We start from the raw sequence: 22632 nt of genomic DNA, 5'->3' as shown, positions 1-22632 counted from the left end.
GAATGAGCAAAGGAATGACCTAAAGATCTAAAAGATTATTGTCCTTTTTAATCACTTCATTACTAAACATAAGAAGTTAGAAATTTAAAGATAATTAAGTAGGCATCTTGGTGCAATTTGACAGGATTATATCTGAAGATTAAAAACAAAACAAAATATGCGAAGATATGAAACTCTACAGAAGTGGAATGTAATGAAGCCATACTAGGTAATCACTGGAAATCCGTATTTATAAAGAGTGAAATTGTAATCATGTTTTAAAAATGAATCCATCACTTTACAGACAGGATGGTTTATTGTCAACAGGGAAGACATAGAAAAGAAAAGATTATTAAATGGATGCATGGTAGCACAGTCTATAGAATATCAAGCTCTCCTTATGTTTCGAAGAACAAAAGTCACTGGAAATAGTGAAAAAGAAAAAGTATTTTAAAATGATATTTTAATGATATCCATGGGCTTAAACAGTAGGTGAGAAAGATACAGTTTAAAAATCATGACTTCTAAAAATATATCTGCCAGCCCTAACCTAGAACACCTCTACATCCTGGATCATTTTAACCTTAGCAGTCAGTAGAGGCCTTGGTACAGGCTGAGAACTAAGAGCAGAGTGATGATAGATCCTGACCTACTGAGCTCTCCAAAGCAAGACAGGAGCATACAGCTGCCAAGAGCATGGATCTTGTCTTTTAGTTTAGAGGTTCTGACTAAGTACAGACAATAGGGCAAATTTCAGGGTCAGAAAGTGCCCTTTCCTACAAGCCCTAGCTGTTCAACAGGCAGACAAAGCAGGAGAATACTGAAATAGATGCTAATGTCAAACACCTGGTCTCTCCAAGGCGTTTGAAGGTGTCTGGCCCATGCCATCTCTCATATTCCCTCTACCTTTAAGATAGTGTTATCACAATTCTACTGTCAAAATTCCTAAAAGTGTGAATGAAGCCAATATTTAATATGCATTTCAAAAACTGGTCACTTTTCAAAATTCCTACAGTTGTAAAACAAGTCACGGGTGGCAAAATGTTGTGGGTCAGAAGGCCCTGTTACGTGTCATGGTTAGGTAGGCACATGCTCTGTATCACTCCATCCGAAGCAAATTCATTTCAAAAACACCAAGGAGAACTGCAACCAGATTGCCATGTGGGACTAACAAAGCACACCTTTATTGAGAGAGAGCAAACAAGACAGTGAGTGTAAGCATAACCATATGCACTTAGACTACTGATTTTATCTAGAGAAACTTGGCTCCTGAAAATGTTTCTTTAACTCTGATTTGCCTCGTACCTTGGAGCTGATGGGATGTAAAAACTTTTCCATGAATTAGAGCCAAGTAAGCTGCTAGAATAAAAACTAACATTCATTAGCAGACAAGGGTGACCATAGTAGCACTCTAAAATAGCCTTTATATATAAAGAGGTGAATTACCTAACGTTTGGGAGCTAGGGATAGGTGGGATAGGTGTCTGTATTTCATGTGCACTCCGGAGGCACAGATCAGGAATCTGGGACAAGTCTGCTAGACGTAGAAACCAAATATGAGAGCCCTAGGTTCAGACCCTGCCTCAGTAAATAAACTGGAGTGCAGTGGAGTAACACACCTGATATTAAACTGCCCTCCATATGTGCCAGTGCACATTACGTACATGCATGCCTGGATATACAAGCAGAAACACATACACATGCAGAAAAAGTTCGGAAAATCTAATTATCAATGTCAAAAAAATAAGTAAACAGTAGCTCCACCTGTTTTAGTTTTTAAAAACTATGAAATAGGAAACAATCCAGTAAGTAAATAAAATATCTTATCTGATCTGCAACTTAATCCTTAGCTTAGTTTTCTGTCTTTGTAATACTCAAAACATGAACACACACAGCTCAGTTTTTTCCTATTATAGATCTTATGATATAGTTTCACCATAAGCCATTCATAAACAAGTCAAGTAAGTTTTTCTCAAGAAAATCCTAAACACTTTGTGGTGCTTTACGAGTGACTTCTATAAGAAACACAGAAGTGAATTTACAAATCTTATACATCTGCTAACTAACTACAAATCAGTTACATAATTCCAGGCAAGTCTGACTGTACCACTTTTGGCAACAACCAGGGAATTAAAAATAAATTTTATTTTTTCCTGTCTTCAGAGACACTCCTATGCTTTTTTTCCTAATTGTCTCTCAACATGCTAAAAACCCAAAATAGCCTATTCAATTAAAAGTCTACAAGCAAACCCATTGAACACACATTTAATCCTCCTTTAACGAAATAATAAAGCTAACTCTTTGCCACACACACGATCAATACACACCACTATAGCACGGGCAATAACCGATAACAGTCTTCACAAGAAGGCAGTGTGGCACGGCTCACTGGATCAGTCGGCGCAGAATTCATATTAGAATATACTCATAACATTTACATATCTTGATACCCTTTTGCTTAAAACAAAACAACAACAACAACAACAACAACAAAACAGCATGACTTCTTCTCTCACCCAAGTCAAGCCTCAAACTTCAGAGTTAGGTTAACACCTTTAGATACCTTGGACTATATGTCAATAGTTAGTACAAAAGAAAAAAATGAGGTTGGAGTAATCAGAATAGTTTAGGTGTTGTCTTTAGACCGCTAGGGAGGAAGTGTAGACAGTCTATATTATCAGAAGCCTTTTGGAGTCTTAACAAAGATCTACCTGAATCTATGGTTTGAGATTACACAAAATATATAAAACGGGGAGCCGGGAGTGCTGGCGCACGCCTTTAATCCCAGCACTCGGGAGGCAGAGGCAGGCAGATCGCTGGGAGTTTGAGGCCAACCTGGTCTACAAAGCTAATCTAGGACAGCCAAGGCCACACAGAGAAACCCTGTCTCAGAAAAAATACACACACACACACACACACACACACACACACACACACACACACACACACACGGCAAAAGATGAAGAGAATAAAATACAACAAATGGACTTGAAATTGATGCCTTTCTGTGCAGAAAATTTACTGAATAAATACAAATCCTACATTAAAACGTATGTATTATAGGGCTAGGGAGATTGCTTAGTGGTAAAAAGCCCACCCTTCTCTTTTAAAGGACCCACGCTGTGTTCCTGGCACCTACACTGCAAGGCTCACAGTCATCCGAAACTCCAACTCTGGGGATCTAACACTTCTGGTCTCTAAGAGCACATGCAGTTACACACGTACATCCCCACCTACATCAACATACACATATACATATATATGTAACTAAAAATAAAAACGTTAAAACATGTGAGTCTTTTAGAATGAAATTCACATATTGCATTTGAAATGTAAGATATGAATTATTTATTGTAGAACAGCACAGAACTAAAGAGGCATTTGTATTAAATGGGATTAAAGTCAGAACACATGATTGTAACTATTTTCCATTTTTAGATAACTACATTTATTAAACAGATTTTAGGAACATACAAAATTGATTCCACTAATCCTGCATCATTACTGAGAGCCAATGCACATGCTCAGCTTGGGGGTTGTTTTCTGTTGATGAAGGGTAAGTACTAAGCTACTGTGTAAGAGTGCACACTCATACCGAGCTCACAGACTACTTTTTAGGTTTTACAATAAAACACAACACACAGTTACCTACCAACAGAATAATAAGCAAAACAGTCACACTTATTCCAACCTAAGGCAAGGCCCCTCACACAAAGGAAAGTGATAATTCGGAAATGAGTTCCAGCATTCAGAACAGAAGAATATGAGTCGTTTCTGTGAGGTAACGGATTGTATTGAATCCTTTCAAACCTTTGAAGCGTCAGACTCATGTTATAAATGAAAGAACAGCATGAGACAGCAAAGAGACTGAAGTCACATGAACTCCTCCGCAATAAAAGATCTGGCTGGATCTACTGTCTGAGCTATTTGCAAGGTCTTGTCTGTGCCACAGACATTGCATTTTGCTGTTGGTTTGTTTCTAACTTACATTACTCTTGGCAAAGGACTCTGTGTGATCATTCTGAAGATGCAGATTTGACCAAGACTCTAGAGGCAGCAGAAGGGTCTAAGTGCAAACCACTGGTGGTCACATTCTCATCACTCTTTGCATCATATTTATGTGCAAAAATAGAGCTTTCAGGGAAAAAAAAAAACGAATTCCAAAAAAAACAGAATGAAGTCCAAACTGGACACTTAAAAAAAAAAAAAAAAAAAAGAAAAAAGAAAAACAACAACAACAACAAAAGGACCAAGAAAGCAAATCTCAATATATATCAAATTAATAAAGAAAACAGAGAAGCCAGAAATAATTAAATGGAAGGATAAAGAACGCCACACACTTTTCTTTGTCACCTAAATAGTTCTAGGAAAAAAAGTCAGTTTAGTGTATAAGAATCCATGAATCTATACAGCTTTCAATTTTGTACAAAAATATTTCCAACTGTCTATTTGTCTAAATCAATATATTCAAGAGACTGGCTAACTAAAACGATCTGCTGACCCTCTGGGAGAGAGACTCTTTTCCCATCAGGTAGTACTGTGAAAGGAACTGCTCTCAGAAAAGCCTCATATTAATTTCTGTCCAGGTCACCAGGAGCAGAGTATGAGCACTAATATTTGATCAATGTCTCTTAACAGAAAAGTTTAAATAAGTTAAATGAGAATTTTACAATGTTCATTAAATATCTAAGAAACATAAGAATTTATTTCATACTCTGACACCCAAATTTTCTTAGCACAATATGCTCTTTCTACCACATCTTGAATAAAATGGAATCAATGATTCTTTTATTTATAGTCATTTTTATTCCATTTAACTATGGTACAAAAATCGTAAAAGAAAGATATGAACTGTTTTAAACTATTTAATAAAGGTATTTATATTACATGAAACATTACTTGATCTAGATATTTTGGCATTATTAGTATAGTAAGTAAATACTGAAGACACAAAGAATAAAAGCTTACTAAAATTTTAGTCCTAGATAATTTCTGAAGTGTCCTATTAGAAACCAATAACTACAGAAATACAACACATGACAGGAAGATGTTTCAGGGGGCAAGGATTTGATTCATAATACACATGGGAGACTTAACAAAGGTTTTAAAGTACGTGTTTTGCTTCCAATATTATAATTCCCAGAGAATTTCACAAAATCAGATGAAACTTTACTCTGATACCAAATGACACCTGCAGTTACATGGGTTTACATAGCAGTTCATAAAACAAGATACTCCATTCTAACCAAAAGCTATATAAGGGACATCACTGAGAGGCCTCTTTTATGGGATTCCCTTTCATAGCACTGCCCAGCCAGAACTCCTGGGTTTCTTCTTCATTTTTCTAGAACAGACTTTTCTGATTTGCTACCTCATTTATTCTCTGTGAGGTGTGTAAATACGCAAATGCAATCTGCTCAGAGTTTTATACTCTGTGTTATAAGACTGCTGGCTAAAAAAGTAATGCTTCAAATTTTGAGTAAGAGTACCTTATTAGCAATTACTCAGAGATAAGTGTTGCTAAGGGAACATGAGTTCAAGCAATTGCTGTAACTGGACCAATTACTTGCCCAACACTTTCATTAAAAAAAAAAAAAAAACTCATCGGTAACTAAATGCAGGTTTTATGTACAAGATCATGAGATAATGATGTCAGTAATAATAGTTTATAGACAAATTTCACAGCAGATAGGCTAAAAATCGTAACCTCTAAAGGCAGACTGCCTGTGTGAATCCTCAGGAAGCTGCCTCTCACTGTGGGGCCTGGGAGAAGTAAGCTAAGTGCCCTGAACTTTCTCACTTTGTATAATGTGTAGATGTTGAACAAATCCATAGATTAGAGCTAATAATTTCAAAATTTGTTGCCTAAAAATCAACATGACTCAAGTATATCTCACAGCCTTACAGACTGTGGTAATGAGCTGGGCTAATTCTCTTGACATACTAAAACCAGCATTCTAAATGAAAATGCCAATTATTCTCTTCTCCTCCACAGGCTAAATGTATCCACAACTGATCTAATAAGATCAAAATTGTATCATTTTATGATCTGACAATAGCCACTAGTCTATCAACAACCAAAGAGGCAAAAAAAAAAAAAAAAAAAAAAAAAAAAGTGTGGTTTTCACCCTATCATCAAGATTTCACATCTCATACAGCAAATAACGAACAGTAAAAAAAAAGTGTTCGCTCCTGCAAAGTAGCACATATTTGCAGTTATGCTTGATGACTATGCTGGTGGGCAAGGGTGCCAGTCTCCACCTTGAGGCCTTCAGACAGAGTCTCCCACTGAACCATCAGCTTGCCTTTTCAGTGAGGCTTGGCTGCCAGCTGGCTTCTAGGCTCTCGGCTTTTGTCCCTCAGTTTGGAATTTGGATTCTGGTCTTCACGCTTATACAGCTAGTGCTGTGACCCACTGAATCAACACACCAACCCTTTAAAAATCTCAGTTAAATTTTTAGTGCGAAATATATACTTCTCATTCTTCTTCCTTGGCAGGAATTACAGAAGCCAGTAGTCACTCCTAAAGACACTGAAACCCCCCTGCATTTATTGCTCTGCCTACTGAAGCCTTTGTATTCAACAGCATGTTATTAAGCTACTAAACTTCAATCATAGGTTTCAAGTATTGCAGAAGCTATTTAAATAGACTCCACTGTAAAAATAGTTGCAACATCATAAATGACTCTTCTTAAGTGTGAATAATGATTTATAGTTCATAAGAGGCTGAGCTAAGGGTTGTCTGGGGTTTTGTTTATTCTGCTTTTGCAATTTGGGGGTGTTTGGAGATCTGTTCATTTTGTTTGTTACTTTTAAATATATTTGAGGGTTTTTTTTTCATGAACATTTCCTTTCATTTTTAACTCTGCTAAGATTCATGGGAAGCACTGCTTAATAGTAAAAGTTCTTCTGAGAAAAATAGTTCAATAAATAAGACCACAGTGATCATCTTCTCTCATGGATAGACCTAGATTTCATTAGTCACCACTTAGTCATGAAGAGATATGAGATAATGTGGGATCACTCATTCAGAACACAAATTTTTAACAGGATTCTTTATTTAATAATTAATTCTTTAAGTATTTCTTTCTTCATGGTTTCTCTCTCTCTCTCTCTCTCTCTCTCTCTCTCTCTCTCTCTCTCTCTCTCTCTCTCCTCCCTCCCTCCTCTCTCTCGCTCTCTCTCTCCTCTCTCTCACTCCTCTCCCTCCTCTCCTCCTCTCTCTCTCTCTCTCTCTCCCTCCCTCCCTCCCTCCCTCCATCTTTCTCCTGGGTTGCCTCCCTTTAGGAAGAATACTCTCTTGAGAAACAATGTCTTCTACCAAAGAGGATTTAGCTGCTTTTTTCCAACCCCTCTGTGCAGGCTGAATGCAGTGGAATAAGTGCTTCCTCGAGAGGGCCATGCGACTAAACTTGTTTTCCATCTATGAGCGCTTTTAGAATATTAGATGAGCAATGATTTCACAAAGAAAATTATCCTCTGAATGCAGTAACATGGGAAAGAATGAATTACAGATGTAATTTATCCATCACAAGCAGATCCTAAACACTGATTATGTTACGTCCATGTCTGCAGAGAAAATGAAAACTCCCCAGTTTTGCTAACTTTAATTTTCTGTGTTTTATTTTGTGTAATTTACTGTCAACTATTAACTGCAGACGCTTCCTGCCTCATGGAAGAACAGTCTGGACCTAGATATCAGCAGCTCAACGTCTGCACTGGGTCAGAGAGATAACTCTAAAAGCATACTGGAGACCTATGGGCTTTGAAGCAACAAGGTTTGGGGACCCGGCAATCAAGCCTCAACCTCACACAAACACAAAATACAACAGATGCATCCCTAGATTAACTCAAATGGCTGCAGCATTCTGCTAGGCCTGAACCTGACACCTCAGGTTAAAATGGAAGCTCCCTCCGAGAGAGGTCATCCATGACAGCAGCCTGAGCTTCAGGCCTGGGACTTGGAGCCTTTCTTTTGAGGACTCAGGTTCTCTTCCCATTTGTGGTTTCAGAGTTGGTTGACAGTTATGGGGGAAAAAAAAAGTAAAGCTAAACCACTAAAGAGATTCCTCTCCCCCTTCTTCAAGTTGCACCCACCCTGACCTTCCCCATACAGTTGCATTTCCCTCCTGATCTCCACCCCACTCCCCTGCACAAGGTCTCCCTGAAAACAATCAGCACCATGAGAACAGCATTTTTAATTATCTCCTTTACCAAATTCTGGGACAGAATATGCGTATGATCCTCTTTAAATCATATGAAGGGAACCCTTATCCCTTCTCGGGTCCTAAAGCTCTTTGTTCTTTCCATCCGACCCCATAATTATTACTGTAATAAAATGGAAAAACGAGGCAGGGAGTGGTGGTGCACACCTTTAATCCCAGCACTCAGGAGGCAGAGGCAGGCAGATCCCTGTGAGTTCGAGGCCAGCCTGGTCTACAAAGTGACTCCAGGACAGCCAAGGCTACACAGAGAGACCCTGTCTCAGAAACAAAACAAACAAACAAACAAAAACAAGAAAAAACAAAAAGAAGAAAGAAAGAATGCACGAAAGAAAGAAAAGAAAAGAAAAACAAAATCAATTCAAGCTGGATACCCGCGAGAGCACTGAAAGCACCTCAGGAAGACGGGGAAGGGGGCAGCAGCAATAAATTCCACAGCATGTCCAGACCACGTCAGGGGCTTCTTGGAAGCTCCTTTGACTATGAAACCTTACTCCCTGGCAGGTGATGGCCACATCACGGGCACATTGCCTTTATCTCTGCTCCTGCAGATCTCCTCAGGAAACAAGGGCAACTCGATTGAGAGTTGAAATCAAAAGCTGGCTTGCAGAGTGTCCCAAAACGTGGGCAAGGCCGCTCGCCCCACACTAGGCCCCGCTACATTTCTGAAGACCAAACTGCTTCTTCTTGCAACACTCTTGACAAAAGCAGCTGGAGTCTGTGAGTCCAACAGGATGTGTGAGGAGAATGGAGCTGACGATGTGTCTTTGTGTTGTCTCCGGGGTTTAGTTGTTGCCAGCTCAGGGACTCAAGTCACTCTGGAGTGGGCCTGAGGGTGTAACTGAGTTGGTTCTGAACAATTAAGGCATGGGGCCATTTTTCTTCTCATATGTTGATTTTAATTTTTATGCATGAATATTTTGCCTGCATGTGTGTATATGTACCAATATGCATGGCTGGTAATCATGGTGTAGAAAAAGGCATGGAATCTTCTGGAAGTAGAGTATAGTTGTAAAACACTGTGTGAGAGCTTGGAACTAAACCTGGGCTCTCTGGAAGGGCAGCCAGTGTTCTTAAGCACTTGGCCATCTCTTCAGCCCTTGTTTCTATACACTGTGGCGCTATCTAGCCGATACAGTGGCACGATGTGAGGTACTAAACGTAATCTCACCTTCTTTACCTCTTAGAACAGACTCATAGTCTTTGTGTCTGATGCCACAACCTCCTGTTTGCTTAGATTCCCTTCTTGATCTACGTGTTAACTCAAAACATAATTATGTGTGAATGTGTTTACTGCTATAGGTCCTATGATTTCGATTTACCTTGAATTTATGCATGTATAAGTACTGGTGTGTGATTTCTATGTTGATGGCCTCAGCACATGGATATATAAACTGAAAAACAATGTCTAGTAGGATGTGATCGAGTACAAAAATTGATAGCAGGCTCCTGGGCATCAGGGCCACAGCGTACTCCTTGGCCCAGCTGAGCAGCACACAGTCATTGTGCCTGTCCGTCAAAGACTGTAATCCAAGAGTTGAATGGGCTAATTTTATCATAAAATGAAAACAACAATCAACTCAGAGTGATTTAGTAGCTATTAGTTCATTTTCCTCTCAACTAAAGAAATGTAAAATATATTTGTAAAAGAATTACAAATGAAAATTAGAGTAATAGCAGAATATTCTGCCATACAAAAATCATTTGGGCCCTGTTTCCAAGGCATTTAAAAAAAAAGCCATAGTGTATATTTCAAACATATATGTATATATACACATAAAGCAAATTCTAATAGAAAAGTAAATGAAGCAGGCTATTTCATTTTTCTCTGAAAGTAAAAATTAAATAACTTGTGAGATGTTAAGTTTTACCGGCTAACTAAAACAAGGTGACGACCTTTTTGGTAGAGGAGCAGTATTTGAAAAAGTTCCTCTTCAAAAGGATCCTCCCTTCAGTTGCCTGCACACCCATGTACTTGCCAGAGATTTATTTGACTCTGGGAGATTTCTAGAGCGTGTCATTTCCATAATCCTCTCTCATCCTGGTGACAGCCAACACAATGTCAATTTTTTTTCTCACACATTACCTGAAAACTGACTTTCTAGGGAACAGTTAAGTACCTATTACAGTTCCTTCAAGCCTTAATGCTACATCAGCAAGTAAGAGGTCAGGAAAGCCTGATAGGCTATGATCATATGGTGGGAGAGGAGAGCCTCTTCTGTCACAGTCCTAGGGGAAGGGAAATAGGGTGAAAGAGGGAGGGAAGGGGGAACAGGGAGATACAAGTGAGGAGATAACAATCGAGATGTAATCTGAGTAAATTATTTAAATGAATAAACATTTTTTTTAAAAAACCCACTCCTGCAGAAACACCTGCTGTTGTCTTTGCCCTCCTCCTCCACGTGTAATAATTCTTAGTGCTGACAAAAAAAAAAAAAAAAAGTCAGGAAAATACCAGGTGAAAGTCACAAGACCTTTCTTAGGTAGACTGATTTTGACTGTAATGGGTTGTTATCTCTTTAGTGCTTTCCTTTTTTTCTTCCTAGAATCTGGTGGGTAGTGTGGTGATGCCTACACTATCTTACACTGGTGACATGATGCTAAATTTGGAATACATAGTCTTAGGATGAAGGACCCTAAGCAATGGGAACTGCAGAAGACACCACACAGGCCAAGAAAACCCACAAAAACTCAAACTCTTGTTTATGCCATATGCTAGGGCAGAGGTTCTTACTCAATACTGAATCTATTTACAGCTCAAATGTCTACATAATTTCTGCACTTCTCAGGGAACCATAAAGAAAGACAAGACCCAACAATTGTGAAACTAGAAGGCTTTCAAGTTGCAAAGATTTTGAAGGAAACAAAAGAAGAAAGGATAAGAAGGCCCAAGGCCCAAATACAAGCTGAAGTTAGCCTACCAGTCAAGTTACAGTATTTAATGGGCTCTGTATTTTGGAAGCTGTCACTAAATTCTCAAAGCACAAACCTATTATAGCACAAAAAGCTTTTTTTCCCCTAAGAAATCAAGTATAAATCAAAATTTAAAATAATCAAAAATATAAATGCCAGAGCTCATATATATCTAGTGATAACCATATAAGAGCTATGTTATTCGCAAAACTCTTCAGTTGGTTAGCATACTGTAAATAAGTGTTAAGTTACATGTTTACTAAAGCTAATATTGTTTAGTGTCACCACTCACAAGAGATTACTGCACTAATACACATTACATTGTACAACTAAATGTTCTCAATCCAGCCTTTCCCAGTCACTTTTACTCGAGTTTCTACACACTAAACCCTATCAGCAGTGCAGTCAAAGGTCATGTATTTAGTTACCCATTTCTACTGACTCTCATGAATTCTGACCTAAGTAATAGCATGGAAAATTATTCCCTTACCTAAGGGCATAGAATGTGTGCCTGCAAAAGGGGAAAAAAGCCTCCAAATTTCCTCATTGGGGTCTCTTTATAAGAAAATTATAAGAAAATAAAAAGACATCCAATTAGACTAGCACCCTCAGACACAGTCATAGGGAAGGGGAGTAGGGGGAAAGTGGGAGGGAGGGAGGAATGGGAGGATACACGGGATGGGATAACAATTGAGATGTAATATGAATAAATTGATAAAATATTTTTTAAAAAAGAAAGAAAAGAAAAAGAGGCTGAGCGGTGGTGGCGCATGCTTTTAATCCCAGCACTTGGGAGGCAGAGGCAGGCAGATCTCTGTGAGTTTGAGGCCAGCCTGGACTGGACAGATAGTGCTGTTACACAGAGAAACCCTGTCTCAAAACAAACAAACAAAACAAAACAAAACAAAAAGCTTTGTCTAGGTCTGGGGAACTCAGAGACACTGCTCAGCATGAAAAGTAATAGATTAGCAATGCTGGTAACTCAAATCCTCCAGGTATCCTTAGCAAGGAAAACCACAGAGTAAGACCCTATCTAGGTCCCTGGGTGTCCTTGGGGTTGAGAGGGATTGCAAAGTTCACAGTTTGTGTGAGCCATGGTCCACTCCCTCAGAAGTACCTTTACCCTGCACATCACAGACACTTAAAGCCGCAAACACAGAACTGCTGTGAGGCCAAGGAACGGAGCCAGAATTTGAGTAGTTCCTGATGTCTGACATGCCTGTAAACTTTGAACCTGTTTACACTCCATGCTGCCTTGAGCTTAAATAGTTTTGAGCTGATCACTCTAACACAGGGAAGCAAGACCTACTGAGGAAAAAGAAGTAGTATGCTAAAGTCTTACAAAAGGACGCAAAACAGCAAGAATCTGTACCTTAAGTGGCTTATGTCTTGAATTTTGCTTGCCTGGTGGCTTAAATATTTCCACACACTTAAACGATTGTTTTCTAAACCAGGACCAATCAAAATGCAGACATGTAGCACCCAGTTGCAATGGATATATCTACAAAACATCCTTGCACACCTAAGAAGTTGGGGCAGAAAGATTTTAAGAGCCAGATCAGGGAATCTGCCATGAGACTGTGTCCCCAATAATGGGAGAATCTAGACAAGTAAAGTCTCGTCAACATGGCTGCTTAAATATAATCTGACCGAGGACAACATGCCAAACTGGCCATGCCAAAGAGGAAGCCCCAGGAGACCTCAACCCTTCATAAAGAATTAGAGGTAACTAGTTAATGCTTGGAGTAGGAGAAATCAGCTGCCCCAAAGAAGAGCACACCCATACCAAAAGCTCTGCCCTAAAAACATACACACAAGTGACATTATAAAGACTGAGCAGGTAGCACTTAGGTTTGTAACATCAAGTAATTAAAAAATCATGGATTTGAACAAGTGCAAGGAGGAATATATGGGAAGGTTTGGAGGGAGAAAATAGAAAGGAGATATAATTATAATCTCAAAAATAAAAGAAAAATTACTAAAAACATAAGCTTTTAAAGAATTTAAGAATATGAGCATCACGTGTCCATAGTTATTATTAGTACTGCCGAAGCAGCTGTAACCACTGAGCATTTTGTTAAGGAAATGTCCCTGTCGGAACTGATGATTTTGCCACAGACAGGGGAACGAATTCCCTGAGTTGTGAAGTTTCTGCTTACTGGATACACTGAGAACATGCAAATCAACCAGGCTGCTTTACAAGTTGTATCTTACAGTTAGTCCTGCTCTGAAGACATTAGTGTGGAAAATAGTCTGCTGCGCCAACCTGTCACTAAAGGCCACAGTGACTACATGTGTGCACAAGCTTCAGAATACAGGGTGTGAAAACCCTACAAAACGGTAACAGCGTATGTGAGAAGCCATTAGGATAAAGCACAAATGCTTATCAAAGTTACTGTGCTAAAATGTTAGTTTCCCCAGGGCTTTCAGATTTTGTCTATGTCATTTTGCCAGGATTATCAGTTAATTTGTTTTTGAAACACGATGAAAAGGCCATGTTGGTGTCTTTGCAAGAACAGCAATGATACCAGCCACTTCTCTGCTAAACATACGCTGTGGCAATCACGGAAGTTATTGTGAAGCTAACTTTGGGCGAACCTCATCAAGTCAGCCATGCCATCTATTCCAGATATGAACACCATAGGTTTATTTCTATGGGTGATATAGTGAACACTTAACTTTTGGGACTATAATACAGTCAACATCACATGAAAATACATCCCATCTACTGTCTCCACATAAACTCTGAGCTGTGAAGCTGAGAGAGCGTAACAGAATGGCACTGCAGTCACATGACTGAAAACACCACTTCTGAAACATGGTGTCATTCTACTGACAGCAGTGCTGGAATCTTCTCTTTTAGTCTTTTTTCCCCTCTTTTGGAGCCCCATTCATAAGCCATAAGAGGAAAAAAGTCTTCTTAGGGACAAAATAATTCACTTGGTCAACTGTTCTGAATATCTGAAGTGCCTAATACCCCTAGACATACAAATTATAAGCACATCAATCCATAGCTAGAACTCACTCTTAGATTATAATAAATTTAAACTATGAGTGCAAAATAAAAAATTTAACTAATAAAGTACTTAAATGCTACTTAATTTATACACTTGATTTATAGACAAGACTATTCATTTTGTGTTTCCATTATTTGCATTTGGAAAGATCTGACATACACATATATTCCTACCTATCACAGTTCAGTTTTGCAACACATTTATTATTAACCAGAACTGTTTTACTGCACTACATTTAGCCTTAATCCAATCTTTAAACTTAAAATTACCAGTATGGCAATGAAATCCTATTAGCTAATTTTCTTTTCATAATCAAGTAATATGCTTAGAGATTTCTTTTAGACACATTTCTACTGCTGAAATTGCGCTCTCTCTCTCTCTCTCTCTCTCTCTCTCTCTCTCTCTCTCTCTCTCTCTCTCTCTCTCTCTCTCTCGTGTGTGTGTGTGTGTGTGTGTGTGTGTATTTGAAAGAGACAGCTAGTAAGATCCAGAGGAGGGAAGGATGGAGGGAAAGAGAGAGAGAGAGAGAGAGAGAGAGAGAGAGAGATTTTCTTCTAAACAGAAGTCAGCTATAAACCTAAGTCACCTGGGAGCCTAGCCAAAGTCTGAAACAGCACAGCTGAAGGGTACAGCCATTTCACAGGGTCCTCTCAGAGAGTATTTGGTTTGCTTTCCTAACTTTCTAAAAATAGTAGATTACACAAGCTACCTCCATTTCATGGCTCAAGAACTCAAAAGAGGCTGGAACAGAAGTGAAAAGTAATACAGAAATCACATTTCAGTACAGAACTCAGGATATTATACGTTCTGTAAATTCCTTCCGGTTACACTAAGACAATGGAGATGATCTGTTGGTTGCTGGCAAGCAAGCCTCAGAATGCTCCCAAACTTTAGAACTTCAAGCGTGAGTCATGCAGATACTTTTAAGTGTTTTAAGATGTGTTTGGCTCTACTTTAGCCACAAAATTGAACAGCATTAAGACTATCACCTAAAAGGTAGAATTCCACACACCACATAAAGAATTATAGGTTCTTTTGGTTACACATAAAAACATTTTGGAAACACAAATACTTAGCTGCGTATACAAGCTGTGTTGACTGATTGTTAATAGTTATTTCACTAACATTTAAGTAGCTATTGCCTAGGTACGAAGCTCTATCATAAATAAATTCACGTTGATTTGTCCCTCTAGTAAAAAACAAAAAAGTTTTGCCAAATTTTAAAACTATAAATTTCAGCTTTTCTTAAACACCAAAAGAAAAGGATCAAGTTTGCTGTGATTAGCTGGTATAATGAATTCATTTCACAAGTAATTTTAAAACTTAACATAATTTCTTTGTTGTTCTTGGATTTGGTGTTTTTTGCGGGGGGGTGGGGGGGGAGTTGTTTGTTTGTTTTTAAATCCTTGATGTGGCAGTCAAATCTCGTTAACCACACAGGGTGTCTGTAAGCTGGACTGTTGCTTTACTCAAAGGGGAACTGTTCTCTGACCACAAGTGAACAGTAACTAAAAAAATATTTGGAGTTGGAAAAATAGCAACTAAATATTAATGGTTCACAATGTTTCCAAACCCTGTGCCGGCAGGTCTTCTGTGAAACCATTCAATGTCACAACCAACTTTAATGTCCTTCATTTTACAGCTAGGAATTTACCACTTATTATCTATAGGATTAAAAACTGGATTTACTAGGAATTTGGTCAAAAAGGAGTTACTTATGGACACAGTTGGTTGCTGACAAAAGCAATTAGTCCCTTGCTCCTTGTTTTATGGGTCCCTGTCTCTAATTATACCTGAATTGGTGAGCATTTGTTTAGGATTGATGTGAGCCAAGGTACCAACATTGTGCCCTTATATATATGTTTCAAGACCAAGGTTGGAGAAGTAGTCATTTATAATTTCTCCATATTTATTTCTACTAGGACTCTGCCTATAGTCTGCCATCTTAACACAGGTCTGTGGTTACTAACACACACCTCCTCTTTTCCTATTCCAAAGACTGAATCTTTGAAACATTCGGCAAAATCTTTACCAAAATGAGCATCACAAAGTGAACTAAAACCAGCTGAAATGGTTAACCCCGATGTGATGTCAAAAAGCTTTTGGATTATTGTATGGTTTGTTTTTAATAAGACAACATGGATTTGAGACTTCTTCACAGATGTAGATATGATGGTGACAATCTTGGAAGAGTCAAAGAATTAACTGTAGGCATTTAGTACTCAAAAATTAATCTGATTAAACCAAGTGGGTTAAGACACCCCAGAATACCTTTCTAGTTTTGACCTTGCATTTCAAAATAAAGACATGTGTGCTATCTTTACAAGATCTGTTTCAAACTTTATACATGGATTCCAAATCTAATGACATCTTTTGAATGTCAAAAATTGCTAAAACAAAACAAAACAAAAACAAAAACAAAAAAACCTAACTTCTAATATTTCTGACTGAGAACACTGTAAGTAACACTCACAGAAAACACTGAGAACACTCACAGAAAATTAACATCTGTATTATCTCAATATGAAAAACCCAATGAACAACAACATTACTTAGGAGTTTGTGCCTATTTATACAGTCCACATTCAATATAAGTATGTGTTTCAGATAAGATACTATAGCAACTAAAAGAAATCCCACTTCTAATTTTGTTTTCCCAAAAGTACATGGCTTCAGCCATTAAAATAATCTCATAAAAAAAAAGTAACTCTGTAAGAGATCAAATGACATAGAATCTGCCATTCATTTATAACAGCTTGACAAGTTTACCAACAAAGGAAAACAATTTACATTCAATCAGCTACTGTCTTGGCCTTATTATATATGAAAGTGCTGAACATAAATATTTACTACTGCTGAACAAAGACTCTGACTTTCTATCATCACTAAGTCATAGCTACATCAATATGCAATACTTTCTGCTCTGGGGAGGAAAAAAAGAAAAAAGCATGGAGTTTGGAGTTAAAGGCCTGACAAAGTTATTTATAACAAAGTTTGGCCAGACTTGGTTCTGTGAGATCTCATCGAGTGCCCCAGCCCAACATCATGAACCAGAACATACTATATAACTGAAGTGTTAACAAAGCAATGTATAATCCCAAACTTAAGAGTACTGACTGCCCGTGCCCATTAATCAATCATTGCATAGCCTTAAAAGTAGATAATATTTACTCACTTTCAGTGAATCAAAGCAGGCGATTACTCGTCCATTTTCAACTTGGCAGCTTTTCGAAGGATGTGCAAATTTACATTCCGTGTCTGGCCGTGAGCAAGTCCCCCTTTGAAACTCTCTACATACTTCCAGTGTTAGCCATTTTGTGTCCCGAATTGGTGTGACACTAACAGCCATGTTTATATTTTACAGGTAGTTAAATGTTCAATGAAACCAACAAACCCAACCCCTCTTAAAAAAAAAAAGAAAGACAGAAAAAGAAAAAAAAAAATCAGCAACCAAAGCAAAAAACAAAAACAAAACAAAATAGGAACTGATAAAACTAAGAACTGTGAAATGACGGTGAAAATGTCCGAAAGGCTGTTTCCCAAGTCCCTGCTTTAACGGCACATGGAAAAGTGTGACTTCAGTAACAAGGGACAGACCGCCACTAGAAAGTCACAGCATGAAACTGTTAATTCAGAGAGGTTTTGGTTTTTAAAGAAATACCAGGGTTGTAAGTGGATGGGTGTTTAAAGGAGGGCCTGGAATCAGCCTTGTGCTCAGTAACCCCTTCCCAGTGCCAATCTGGAGCCCAAAATGCAAGCATGAAAACGTGGCAGACCCTTTGACACCGATTTCCAAGCTGCTTTCAGCAAAGTTGTCTGACAGGGAGCCTCCTCACAGCTGAGTTTGCGATGGAGTTGGGTGGTGCGATCGGTATTGATTAGTTTGGCATAGACAGATGCGGCGGTTTAGAGCAAAATCGGGAAAATGATTTTTTTTTTTCCTCCTTGATTTCCTGGCAGAAGGTATCTTACTTTTTCAGCAAACTTTTCTTCTAAACTAAAGCAGCCTAGGGCAATGGCAGATACTCAGAGCTTTTCTCCTGATTAGAAGTAGAAATGGGGGTGTCTGGGCTAGAGGTGGAGGGCGGATGTGCTGTCGTCACAGTCTAGCTGGCAGCAAGCAAGGCAAAAGCAGAGGCTGCTCTAGAAGCGGTTCCAAGCAGCAGAGACGTCAGGAAAGGCACTTCTTAGTACCAACCTGTAGAGAAAAGAGATAGGTTAAGATTTACTAAGTAGCATTCACCGGTGTCCTAGAGTAGCACAACCTTGCCATGTGATACCAGACTAAGAAACTCAAAGTCAGCCTCGCTCCTCTGCTTCTCTCTCTCTCTCTCTCTCTCTCTCTCTCTCTCTCTCTCTCTCTCTCTCTCCTCTCTCTCTCTCTCTCTCTCTCTCTCTCTCTCCTCTCACTCCTCTCTCTCTCTCTCTCTCTCTCTCTCTCTCTCTCTCTCTCTCTCACACACACACACACACACACACACACACACGCACACACACACGCACACTCACACACACACACACACACACACACACACAAAATACTTACAGTGAGGCATATTGCAACCAGCCATCGTAGATTTATTAAAAAGGGGGCCGTTTCCCCTTGTGAAGCAATGCATGATAGAGAGATAACCAATCACAGATAGTGTTGCAGCAATATTCTGGGCAGAAAGCCAATAGTGTGGGTTGTCTTATGAAAGGTCGCGCCTGTCAGACGTTCATTACTATGCTATAAGCACAGAAAATGTCCATCAGATGTGACTTATTCCACTGCAAGAGGACGAGCATGTGGGTTTTGAATTTACCCAACATGCAGTTAGTGGACTAAACCATGTTAGTTTCCAAACAGCTTCTAACGCAAGTCCAAGGACTTGACAATCACTACCTGGGAATCAAAAGCAAGGTTTAAAAACTGCAGCTGAAGTCCAAGCTGCTTTCTCCCTGGCTCAGTGCAGGGGTGGACACTGAGCAGCCTGCTGCTGCTGTCATGACACGTGAATAAAAAAGGAAAGGGGTGTTTACAAATGGTACATTCCCCTGACCTATCCAATTCACTTCCTCCTAAAGCCCAAGTCCTGCCCCTCTGCTGAAAGCAGCACTCATACTGTAAAACTATTCCATTCAGCCATCAGACACTTTGTCACTATATCACAGGCGGGCGAGCTATGAACAAAAGCATCCTTTATCCCGACGTCTTTAAAGCAGAAGCCGGGGTCTTGTGGCGAGAATAAGGAGTGCAGTGTTGTAAGATGTCTGGTAAATCTGAAGTCAACCTCCAGGGAGAGGGCGATTCCATTGCAGGAACATTAATTATTAAGTGAGCAATTTGATTTGGGCAGAGTGATGCACTTCAGAGGCTCAGCCTCACACTACACTGGAGGGTGCGGGCCGAGGCAGCTGCCTTCCGTTAACTTCGGAGACCACTCTTTAGAACAGAGCACTCTGGCTTCTTAACAGCTTACTTTCTCTTTCAATCAAGACAAAAAAACAAGAAAACAAACAAACAAACAAAAATCTCTAAAATTTAACTAGTTACAAAAATAAAAGCACATATGCTTTGGGGGGTTGTTTTCCATCTGAGTGTTGTCAGCAAGGAAAGTCAGGCTTTCTAACTTGCACATTCCAAGCCACACCAACCCAAAGTAACAGTGATTATACTCCTGTGTTTAAGGAGCTGGTCATAAATGGCACATTTGTAAGGTTGGAAACTAGAGCGCAGGATGTGAAGACATCCAGGCTAAAAACATGAATATCTAGTCGAATTTAATTTTTAAGACTAACAGTAGTCTTAATACTATTTGGGGAAAAATTTTAGGCTACCTAACAAAGGTATTCATACTTGGAAGCCACGATCCAGCAGTTTAGGGCAGTTTGTGATGGGGACTAAAAAAGTAACTAAGCACAGTGTTCCAGGAGAACGTTCTCAAGGGTCCTCAGCTCTGTGGAAGCCAAGGTCAGCTCTGCCCAGTTCTGACACTCTGTCCACTATCCCACGTCGTTACTCAGCACTCACTCTCTTGGGGCATCCACGGTTTGAACACAGAGCCCATGTGGTCACTACCTCTTTAGTCCACACTGCTTAACACTTCCTCAGCCACCACAGACCACCAGGAAAGCCAGAGAAGACGACGCGTCCGTCTCTGTTCACGTCCGCACTGACAGCACCATTTCTGATTATCTCTAATACAGTAATCCCTGTCTGCCCCGCAATTTTATTTCCTCATATACTGGAGCCACTGGACCACATATTCCAGGGGCAGAAACAACACTGTTCATCTCCTCAGCAACATGAGAACAGTGAGGAAGAGATAGATGGCACTCCAAAAGCACGGGGACATTAAATGATCATTTACTCTGGCAGGACTGAGATTACCCCAGGACACAAAAGTAACATGTATCCATGCATCCACGTAAGCATATGTGGATGTAACCAAATACACACCATAGAGTCTAGGATCGATCGTGCTGGCACAACCTAACAGCTCCCTCTCTTACACAGCAACCTCCAAGCCTTTCTACCTCGGTTCTCCCCTCCTCTATGTTCACCTCACCAGCAGCAGTGGGTGATCTTATGTACCACGCTTACTTCTTTGCTCAAAAGTCACCCTTGGTCATGAGTTCTCCTCGGACTTCCCGCTCATCTGCCTGTATCTTCTACTGCAGTTCTCTCCAGCACTAAGCCTCTCCAAGCTTCCACCTTGGCTGGTTCCTTCTCAAGACCTTTATCCTTTCCTAGACCTCTAGGTACCCATTTTCTATCTTAAAAGCAACTCATCCCTAGTTGTCACAGATGCTGAAAATCGCACAGTAAGGAAGAAGAATAAAGTCCTGCCTCACTGTGTATGATCCTTGTCCCCTCATGCTGTGTCTTCCCCAAACCAGTGTCTACAGGGGCATCTGCGTATGTTGCTTTTCTGTTGTCTTCTTGTGTCATTTGTTTCTGAATACTTGTCAATCCATTCCATGCCAATGTAACTCTCATACTGTAGGTTTACAGAGATGAGCTCTCAGGAGACCTGCCCATAACTGGCTACTGGAACCGCAACAACATACTACACACCATCACTTCACCTGGCTGAATAGCCCACAACCCTGCAACCCGGCAAACCCATTTGTGTTTACACTGCTATTCAGATACCATCTTCTCTATAAAGCTGGGCCAAAGACAACAACAAACCCCCATGACTTCATCTAATAATATGTTTGTTACTTTAGGTCTTTTTGCCCAAGATTACCATCTCCCTGACCGCAAGAGGTAGTATCAATTTCTCCCAAACCCCAGATCCTTGAACATAAAATATATTATTAAAATGTTCAATATATGTATAAATTTTATTCATATTAGTAGAAACAGACATGTTCAAGCAGCCATATTCCCAATCCTTAGGGAATTTTAACGTACAAGAGCCAAGCAACATAAGGTAAGAGAACTGGCACCATTATAAATATCCATGTTCTTTGCTGGCTAAGAATATAGCATAATATAAAGCTGATTTCTTGAGTTGGTTATTTGCCCTTTTTGTCATGCTACAGGCTTAGTTCCACTTAAGTATGAATATATATTAATTTCAAAAATTGCCTACAGTTTATAGTTTGGTCTATTTTATTTTCAATCTATATAACATATTCTTCAAAAGTTGTAACTAAAACTTATATATAGACATGTCTGTAAATTGATCATACTGGAACACAGGCACAGATGATAATCAGCACGATTATGATTGGCCAGATAAAACAAGGAATAATGAGAGTGGACTTCAATCTGTACACATTTGATAAATAATTTCATGAAATTGCTCGGGTTTAAGTAATACTGCAGAGGATTTGGATCAACATGAATTCTCAAAATATAACTTCAACTAGTCACAATGTTTTGTTCTCCAAACAGAAATTTGAGATGATACTTAACAGTATGTGGGCCCTTGTATTCAGAGTGCTAAGATAAGAGGACTTTACAAGAGTTTGAGGCCAGGCTGGGCTACAAAGTGAATTCCAAGCCAGCTTGAGCTACATGATAAAAACTGTGGGGGGGGGGGGGGGGGGAAGGAAAAAAAAAAAAAAACAAAAAAGGAATAAAGAGAGAGCAGAGAGGAGACATGAAAAGAGAAAAGAGGAAAGAAACCCATATGTATGAGTGACATATAGATTATAAGAATTTTTAAAAACATTTTCAGTGAACCCAAGTTTTTTAAAGTAATTATCAATAGAAATGAATGTACTGAGATTTTTAACAATAGGTATATTGCCTCTGTGATGTTTCAGACTTTATTTCAAAATACTATAAAGTTACCTTAACAACAAACTGCTTGTTTTGGAAATTTAAAGGTTTTGCAAGAAGAATCAAACTTCCTGATATTCATAGGACAAGTTCTCTGTGACTCACTGACCACATTCCAAGCACTGCATTTCCTTGCATCATAAGGCATAGCCTACAGGAAAACTACCACAAGAACCAAATTCACCTAGAGTGATGTCGGAAAACATTCTATGGTAAGTTAGATA

At 39.2% G+C, this 22632-nt stretch overlaps 1 protein-coding gene across 25 annotated transcripts in view; it reads right to left on the bottom strand.

The window, feature by feature from the left end:
* The window catches only part of Mbnl1 (muscleblind like splicing regulator 1), a 177438-nt gene that overhangs the window by 105752 nt on the left and 49054 nt on the right, over positions 1 to 22632 (bottom strand). For 18 of the 25 annotated variants that reach the window (XM_051157211.1, XM_051157209.1, XM_051157210.1 and 15 more), the window contains one exon: positions 17306 to 18328. The exons of 5 other annotated variants lie outside the window; for them this stretch is intronic. In XM_051157211.1, the coding sequence (XP_051013168.1) occupies positions 17306 to 17479 (174 nt within the window). In that variant the 5' untranslated portion in view covers positions 17480 to 18328. Of the gene's footprint in view, positions 1 to 17305; positions 18329 to 18676; positions 19483 to 22632 lie in introns of those variants that run through there. 2 more of the 25 variants (XM_051157208.1, XM_051157230.1) reach the window with 2 other exon arrangements.

The sequence above is a fragment of the Acomys russatus genome, chromosome 15 (genome assembly GCF_903995435.1).
Source record: "Acomys russatus chromosome 15, mAcoRus1.1, whole genome shotgun sequence".
Lineage (NCBI taxonomy): Eukaryota > Metazoa > Chordata > Mammalia > Rodentia > Muridae > Acomys > Acomys russatus.
Note: the sequence above shows the minus strand (reverse complement) of the source record. Positions and strands in the feature narration are given on the sequence as shown.